Here is a 9345-nt window from a genome sequence, read left to right as displayed (position 1 = left end):
CCTTCTGATCATGCCATACACACCCTCACTCTATAAACTCCAATGGCTCCATACTACTTCCAGGATCAAATCTGAAGTCATTTGTCATTTAAGACCCTTTACCCCTTGGCCCTTTCCTACCTCTCAGTCTTACATTTTGCTCTCTTTCTGTACAGTTCTATAAGCTGCTGTTGCTCACATATGACACTTCATCTCCTATCTTAGTGCCTTTGCATTGGTTATTCTCCAGGCCTAGAACGCTCTCTCATCTCACCTGCTGCCTTTTGGTATCCCTGGCTTCCAGCCTCCAGCTCAGATGCCAAAAAGATAGATCTTTGCCCAGTCCCACCCCCTACCCCCAACTGCCTGAGCTCACTTCCCCTCTAAGATTATCTTCCTTCTGCTCTGTTTCTTGTTTGCATATATTTACTTACGTTTTTGTCTTCCCCCACGACAGCTAATGTGGTATAGCAGCTAAAGAGTCAGCTGCATAGACAGTGGATTCAAGTCTGACCTTTGACATCGACTGGTTAAGTGACTTTGGGCAAGTCACTAAATCTCTGGGTGCTCTAGACAACCATGAGGCTATAAATTCCAGAGATGGTTCCAACCTGACTTAAAAGAGGGATTTTCCTCAACCAGGAGTTTCCAGGTCCGGCGCACATCTGTATCCTCATCTGTATTGTAAATTCCTTGAGGGGAGGGATTGTTTTTGCCTTTCTTTGTATCTTCATCACTTAGCACAATGACTGGCATCTAGTAAGTGCTTAATAAATGTGTCTTGACTGATTAAATGCCATTATGATTTAATTCTTACTACTCCTAGCTCCAATTCTTACTGTGACTTTCTCCAGATGACCTCTGAACTCTTGTGTTCCTTTCCCTGTTTGATCCCTCTACATTCTGCTCCTTTAGGCTGGTACCATCATGATACCTTTCTCTTCCCGTCCTATCCTGTCTTCAGAAAAGCAAACTATTCCTCAGGGCCTAATGATGTGATTAGGCCGAAATGTACTAGTTGAAGAAAGTATTCCTGAAGAGTCCCCTGGACACAATTTGTAACAAGGTAAGGCATTTAATACATGCTTGCTGAATGAATGAGGCAATCAATGATTGAATGAAATTAGGTGTCTCTTCCATGTTCTTGCTATAGTTCTAATTTATGAACCCTGCTCAAGGGGCTTCCTAGGTGAAAAAAGCATTCCTATCCTGATTTGTTGAAGGGTCTGAGCAGTTTATGGAGTCCTTCAATAGCTCTTATGACAAGAGTAATAATTTCCACATGAGAATCAATGGAGCTTTCTCCTTCAGATTCCAGCAGATGTTTCTTGGAGACACTCAGAAGGAGCTGTGTGAAATTATCTAGCTTTGTATGCTATGAAAATCTTCTCATTCAATGGCAATTTTATTTTTGTTTAGATAATTACAAGTTTGATAAGTACAAGTTATCTATGTAATAGGTTTTGCTAAGAATTATGCACATGGTTAGAGTGTTCGTAAAAACCCATTTAATGGCAAATCTATATAGATTGAGCTAGATCCAAAAGGGATATGTGCCTCCAGACATGTAAAACAGAAATCCACATGTATTTAGATTTACACCTCTCAGGGAAAAGATAGATAGAAAAAGCTTTAGAAATCCAGCTTTATGTTGTAAGTCTATTTGTCAATTCCCATTTGTTTCCTTCAGAGATAGAACTGTTACTCCTGGTCCTACAGAAGAAACTAGTAAAGACTGGCAGACAGCTGACCTTAGCTGAGATCAATACAAAAAGCTCAAGGAGCTTATGAAATAAAGTCCTTTGAAGGGAAATGTGAAATTGGATTTCACAAGCTATCATTATCATTTGTCAAGTAAAAAAGCAAAAAAGTCTTATAAAGATGAATAATTCTACCCCCAACTTTGGCAGTAAAAGGAGTTGGGACACATGACATATTTCTGCAAGTTGAGTTCAGTCTGTAGACAAATAAAATTACTTTGAGGTAGATAAATAGCCTCCTGATGCTAAAAATATGAAAAACAAATTAGACAACAGGATGATTTTGTAAATAACTGATGATCCCCTACGTAGGAATCTTTCGTTCTCTCTGATGGAATTAATACACTGACTCATAAAAGAGGGAAACTGGCAGATGGATACCAACACCAATTATTTTCAAGTCATTTCTCAAGTGTGCAAACTCCATTGGTACCATTGTTTGACTATCAGATTTCATTAGGTCATTATCACCAGATTAGCTATTTGAAGCATGTCCTCTCCAGCATTTGCTCCTCTGAATGAATTACTAGGCAGAAGTCTTCCTCCAACATGCAAATTTCCTAAAGAAGTTTGGTCATTCAGCTTTTGTTAAAGTTCTCTGGTTTGGTCAGAACATTTTGCCTGAGACTTGCTTCATCTTCTTTTTTATTTTTTAATTAAAGCATTTCAATTCAGTATTGATTTATCCTGATGGAAAATGAAATAGATATACATTTGCTTTACTTCTGATTAACATTAAAGCCTGATAAATTAGAAAATAGTTTACTTCTAATACTGCAAATTCTTCAAGGCTCCATGATTACATTTATTTGAGTGCTCTTACGATATTGACAGAGATTCCATCACCCTCCCCACCTCCAAGCTTGCCACTTCCCCCCATCCAGCTGCAGCCAGAATGGTAATGAGCCTCTCTGAATTTAGATAGGTTGGTCCTTATAAACAAAAGATATACTCACCGTTCATCACCAGGTCTGTACTCAAAGCTTTTTCAGTTTGATAGGAACTGCGCAATATTGCACTCCACTGGCCTTCAAGAATGCAGGGTCACCTCAAGACAATAATGACATATCAGAGGAGCACTGGGAAGGTACCATGTTTACTCATGGACAATTACACTAAAGTTAACTTTGAGCAAGTCACTTAATCTTCAAGCCTCAGTTTCCCCATCTCTAAAATGGGAATGATCATACTGTTTCATACCTCCCATGACTGTCATAAGGATTATGTAAGAAAACAAATGTGAAAATATTTTGTAAACTATAAAATGGTGCATAAATGTGAGCTATTATTAGCCTTAATAGCATTGTTACTTCTTAACTCAAGATCCTTTGTGATAAAAACTCCTAGACATACTACAAACTCTATTTCTTTGTGTTCAGTTATAAACCTAGAAGTGCACACGATTGTTAAAAAAAAAAAAAACTTGCAATCTAATTTCCAGAGATAAGAGGAATCATTTTTAAATGTTTGTATACTTTTTATGAGGACTGTTATAGGGAACTCTTTGATGAGGAAGCTCTCTCTACTAATACAAGTCAGCATCTACTCTAATTAGTCTTAAAGCAGCAATTCTTAACCTTTTTAATGTCATGGACCCTTTTGGCAGAATGGTGAAGTCTATGAACCTTTCTCAGAGTAATATTTTGATTGTATAAAATAAAATGTGTAGAGTGCAAAGGAAACCAATTTCTTTAAATACAATTGTTACAATATTTTAAAAACAAGTTTGTTAAGAAACCCTGTCTTAGAGAATTGCTCAGAATACAGAGAGGCTAAATGATCTGCCTTGGGTCACATAATCAATAGGCATCAAAGGTGGGATTTGAACTGAGGTCTAGCTTATTTTGAAACCAGTTCTCCATCCAGTATATGATCCATCCTCCCAGTGTCTTGATAAAACTGAGAATCTATACTTTTTTAATAACCTTTAAATGCATATGAATCAACTATACAATAAGTATTTTTTTTAAAGCTTCTTTTAAGTGTTTCTTGCTATCCTGGGTAGGGGGTGGGAATGTAGTAATGAGGATTAGAAAAGGAGAAAAGGACATGGTTCCTACCTTCAAAGAACCAAGGGGGAAAAAAAGAATACTTTGGTGCTTTGATGATTTCAGTTGTGTGAGTCTGTCACAAAATTCTAGTACAAATTAGGAAAAAGATGGCTAGTGGACATCTAGGAAAGGAAGCAATGATCAAAACAAACCATTCTAGATTCTTCAAGAACAGCTCATTCCAGAATAATCTTTTTTGGGTTTTTTTTTGACAGTTACTAAATTGGTAGATCAGGGGCCTGGTGTAGATATAGTTTACTTAGATATCAGCAAGACATTTGATTAAAGTATCAAATTCTACTCTTGTAGAAAGAATGAAGAGATTCAGGACACATCATTATAGAGATTGATGATTCAGAAATTGTCAGGAGGTCTCCCGTGGAGACCCATAAGGATCTAGGGCCAGGGGTGGGGAACCTGCAGCCTCGAGGCCGAGGCCATGGGTTCCCCACCCCTGACAAGGCTTAGCCCTTTGCTGTTAACATTTTTTTAAATCAATGATTTGGATAAGGGTATATATGGAAGCTTATAAAATCTGCAGCTGACACAAGGCTAACAGCGAGAACTAACCTGATGGATGGCAGAATCAAAATCAGAAAAATATTCTGTTAGGCTACAAAACTGGCTTGAACCTAAAAGATACAAATAAGGATAAAAGATATAAAATAGGGATAAATGTAAAATCTTACACAGGGGCTCAAGCAATCAATACCATAAGAACAAAGTAGCAAAAACATGATTAGACATCAATGTTTCTGAAACAGATCTTGGGGATTTAATAGATTCAGTATACTTCAATGGTAATCTGAAGTATATATACTGTTATACTGAAGGTATAATAGAAGTTAAAAATAATAATTTTTGCTCTTCTTCCTGTTTGGTTTGCGAGCAGTTGTTGACAAGGCTGAGCAGCTTTCTGCCGTAAGACTTGGACCTTGCTGCCCCTGGAACCTGGGTTGTGCTGTTTTCTGGCTGCCCTGCTGAGACCTCACAATGTCTTCCCACAAGACTTTCAGGATCAAGAGATTCCTTGCAAAGAAGCAGAAGCAAAATCGTCCCATTCCTCAGTGGATCCACATGAAAACTGGCAATAAGATCAGACAGAACTCCAAGAGGAGACACTGGAGGAGAACCAAGCTGGGTTTATAAAGAACTGATACCCTGGTGGCTTAGATTTACTCTTTCATAGTCCAAAACGCCTCATCATACCACCATCCTGATTTTGTAAACTCCAAAGGTACAGACATAAAGAAACTTCTTATTCAGAAAAAAAAATAATTTTTTAAAAAGCTAATAGGACCTTGGACTACATTAGGAGGACTACACTTCTAGGAATAGGAGACAATAATTTCAGTCTATTGAACCCCAGATTCCCAAATCTGAAATGTTAAATTTATCAAATTGTGGGTTGCCCACAGTTTAAGAAGTGCTGAAGGGGTCATGAGTGGAAAAAGTTTAAGAAACCCTGGAGAAAGGATGTTGATAAACTGAAGGGTGTCCAAAAGAAGGCAACCAGAATGGTGAAGGGTCATGAATCCATGCTGTGTGATGAATAATTAAAAGAATTGGGGATGGTTAGAAGAAAAGACTCAGGGAAGTGATAATTGTCTTCAAGTGCTAAAAAGTCTGTCATGTGGAAAAAGGATTATACTTGTTCTATTTGGTCCCACACAACAGATCTGTGTGGCAGCAGTAGAACGATGAACCTGGATTCAGGAAGACCCACCTTCAAATTTAACTGTAGATACTGACTATCTGTGTGACCCTGGGTAAGTCACTCAGCCTCTCTCTGCCTCAATTTACTTATTGATAAAATGGAGATAACAGGTCCTACCTTTGAGAAGTGTTGTGAGAATCAAATGAAATAATGTTTTTAAAGTATTTTGCAAACGTTAAAGTGCTATATAAATGCTAGTATTATTATCGCTGTCATTATTAGAGCTATCCTAGGGAAATGGTCAGCATTGGAGGTTGTCTTGTAGACACCAGATGGTCATTTGTCAGTTATGTTATAAAAGAGACTTCTGGGGAGAAGTCTTGTTTGAAATAGATTGCTACTGTGGTCTCTTTTATCTCTAAAATTCTGTGATTTCTTCACTGACACAAAGTTTCCATCCATGCTTACCCATCTTATGCTGTTCTTGGCCATTTCTTTCCATAGATCTTCCAGAGAGAGTCTAACCACTGTGCTTCCTCTTCTTTGAATGCTTTGGGGGAGGCTAAGGTATTACTTTAGTCATCTCTGTTATCTTCTCTAATGCCATTGGCTTGAGCTCCTATTCTGATGTGTTCTTCCCGATACCAGTTGCCAGTGATTATTGCCCCATTTTCATTTAACCAATTAATATTAATTGTCTTTTACAAAAGGATATTTACTGTGAAGATATAGTAATAACAGAAGTTGTATACATTCCCCACCCCAAAAAAATGGGCACACTCTACCCCAGGGGTGGGGAACCTATTGCCTCTAGGCCACATGTGGCCTTCTAGGCCTTTTGGGTACACCCTTTTGACTGAGTCCAAGTTTTACAGGACAAAATCCTTTTATTAAGGGGATTTGTTCTCTGAAGTTTGGATTCAGTGAAAGGGCCACACGTGAGGACCTAGAAGAACATATGTTGCCTTGAGGTCACAGTTTCCCCACCTCTGCCACAGACCCTGAGAAGAGTGGATTGAAAATTCACATGGCTGCTTTGAACATCCATCCCACCAAGATCACTTCTGAATGCAGCATAGTTGATGGATAAGTTGCCCCCTCTTTGTTGCCTTCCATCTACAAAATCAAACAGGTATCAAACAGGTCAATTGAGATTTTTCTCCTCACTGCTGGCCACAGAATATAGTATGGACTCTGGCTTTCAGAGCTCCTGCTGTTTCTGCCTTTTGAAGCTCACAAGGTTATAGCCATTTCCAATTCTCTGTCACAGAAAAGCAGGAAAGAACAAATACAAAGAAACAAATAATAGGGATTCATATTCACAGTCTAATTGTTGGGATGGGTAAGGAGGGCCTGTGGTCTCTCCCTATTAGGAGGCTTACAGCAAGTCTCCCTCACCCAAAGAGAAACCAAAGAAAGTAGCATGGGGCTGATTCTGGTATGTAGCAGTGCCTTTTGAATGCATCCCAAGTCCAACTCTGCAACGTCATCAGTCCATTGCTTTACCACCTGGTGAGAAGAAGGAAACCAGCGACAGAATGTTTGCACATGCTCCAAATCAAGGGCCAGGACTCTTCTATCATGACTCCAGTCTCCTACAGCAGAAAGAACACCCTGCACATGTTCTTAGGATGAGGTCCCATTGGTCAGGTTAAGACATATAGCTATATTGGCTAATCTTGATATGCCATCCATTCAGCCGTAGGGAAAAAAATTAAACCAAGTACAATTCAAATCTCATTTAACAAATATTTGTTTATTAAGTATGTCTTATTGTTAGAAAGAAACAACATGGCATAGTGGATAAAGAATGGGCCTTAGAGCTAGGAAAACCTGAGTTTAACTCCCACTTCTGACACTTACTGGCTGTGTGACCCTAGACAGGTCAATTAACTTTTTAATACTCCAGGAAACACTCTACAAAGATAAACTGCAGAGGAGGTGCCAATCTAACCTGGTAGGCTTTTGTGACTAGGGACTTTTCTTTCCCTATTACAATGAAATCACACTTCCAGCCCCGGACCCTAAATAAAATTTAGCAGGTAGTAACAATATCACCACTTATCTGTTTCCTCTCCTGAATTTTACTTTTATTTCTTGTGTGTTTTAAAATTTTTATTGATGCTGTTTTCTTTCTTTTTTATCTTTATCATTTCTCATTAACTAACTCATTCTTCATGCCCCACACCTCAAAGCTTTCCTTGTTATAAATAAGTGTACTCATGCAAACAAATGAACATACTGCCTATTGCTGAAGATGTATGACTCATTCCATCATCACCTCAATGAGGGAGGAGGTAAGAGGCAAGCTTCATCATCAGTCTTCTGAAGGCATGATTGGTGATTGCAATGATCCAATGATCAGAGTTAGTGTAAATTGTCCTGGTTATGCTTGGCTCACTCTACATCAGTTCATAAAAGTCTTCTTGTTCTTATCACTGGCCTAGGGCTTGACTATAATCATATAGCCATTGTATTTCTTGATGTTCCAGAAAATAAGGAAACTGATAGTGTTTTAAAATGATTCATCTGGCAAAGATGCATCAAGAGGAAGAGAAGCCTGGAATTAGGGAAGCCAGCTTGGATTAACAACCAGGCATGCGGATGATGAGGGCTTACACTAGAGTTTAGGCCACAGGAGTGGGGATAGAAAAGGGTCAGTACTAAAAATAGGATATGGAACTAATCATAGCTGATATTTATAAGACACTTTAAGGTTTATGCTGCATTTTACATACATTAAGGAGGCCTGGTATAGGCTGATTACACCAAGCTCCTTCCCCCAGAGGAGGCTCCATAGATAGAGATAGCTAGAATGCCTGATGAATTAATTAGTATAGCTCCTAACACCAAAGGAATTCTACCAACCCTTGTGTTTTTCCTTACCTAATCTACTCATGATTGGCATATTCAAAGGCCTGCTTAAACTGCATTGGTGCATTTGTAAAAGGTCTTGATTCCCTTTGTCTACTTTAGTTTAAAACCTTACAATGCCTAAGAGGCTCAGAAAGGCCCTAGCTATGGATCAAGGGAATTGTCTGCAATGAGTTATGGATATGGCTTCATTTCCCAAAGCCTGACCAGACTGGGACCGAGCTTGGGTAGCAGTGAGGCAGAAGCCCATGATTCCTTTTTGAGTGAGAGTGTTTTCCATCAGTGCTTCCTATGCTATTAATAAACCCTGTAGTTATCTTAAAATGACCCTAGCTATGTCTCTGCTCCTTAAAATCTTCGTAGACTGAATCTTCCCTTTAATCACACCATTCAATTTATTCTGCCTGCCTATAAGTCTACTTGTTAGGGGGAGACATGGAAAGGAGTATCTGTAACTCCAACCTCTCTCTCTGTCAGGTGTCTCCTTGAGACAAAACACAAATTCTATCATTCATTCTGTTCTAGTTCCCAACGGCTGTAAGAGGGCACAAGTTTGGGAGGTCCTGGGAGAGACATTCAAGTAATACATAGATGTGCAAAAGGGGTAGGGAAAAAGAGACAATTTCCACCCCTAAACTGTTTGTCTTTAGAGGGACACTAGTTTCCTGCTTTGTTTGATTCTCTCATTCTCTCCTTTTTACCTTTGGCCCCCACCCCAGTCCTCAGATGCTCCCAGAAATGTTTGGTTTGTTTGTGTAAAAGCATTACAAATAATAGCATTTATATTAACTACTTACCATTTTGCCTAATTACCAAGAAGCTTAATGATAATGTGTGTCTTCATTAAATATGTCAAGTTAACTTTGTTGTAGGTTTTATTTGATTTTAACACTAAACTCTATCAATATTCTGGCTATATACTTTGGGATTTTTATAACAAGATCACAGAATTAGAAAGCTGGAAGAATTCATCTAAAACCAAGTCTCTTGGCTCTAAGGCAGTTTAGTGAATAGAGTGCTAATC

General features: G+C 38.7%; 1 protein-coding gene across 1 annotated transcript; it reads left to right on the top strand.

Moving 5' to 3' along the window:
* The first annotated feature begins 932 nt into the window (after positions 1–932).
* LOC138149597 (large ribosomal subunit protein eL39-like) lies at positions 933–5766 on the top strand. The gene is made up of 2 exons (XM_069072766.1): positions 933–1045; positions 4683–5766. The coding sequence occupies exon 2, from the start codon at positions 4784–4786 to the stop codon at positions 4937–4939; it is 156 nt and encodes a 51-aa protein (XP_068928867.1). The 5' UTR covers positions 933–1045; positions 4683–4783; the 3' UTR covers positions 4940–5766.
* The last annotated feature ends 3579 nt before the right edge of the window (positions 5767–9345 follow it).

Source organism: Petaurus breviceps, unplaced genomic scaffold (assembly GCF_028583685.1).
Source record: "Petaurus breviceps papuanus isolate PSGF00001 unplaced genomic scaffold, PetGlider_PUasm1.0 90847, whole genome shotgun sequence".
In the NCBI taxonomy this organism is placed as follows: domain Eukaryota; kingdom Metazoa; phylum Chordata; class Mammalia; order Diprotodontia; family Petauridae; genus Petaurus; species Petaurus breviceps.
This window is presented reverse-complemented; position numbering and strand designations above follow the sequence as displayed.

Bases quoted from the DNA above. Each gene is read 5' to 3' on its own strand.
- LOC138149597 (XM_069072766.1), top strand. From the start codon at position 4,784: ATGTCTTCCCACAAGACTTTCAGGATCAAGAGATTCCTTGCAAAGAAG.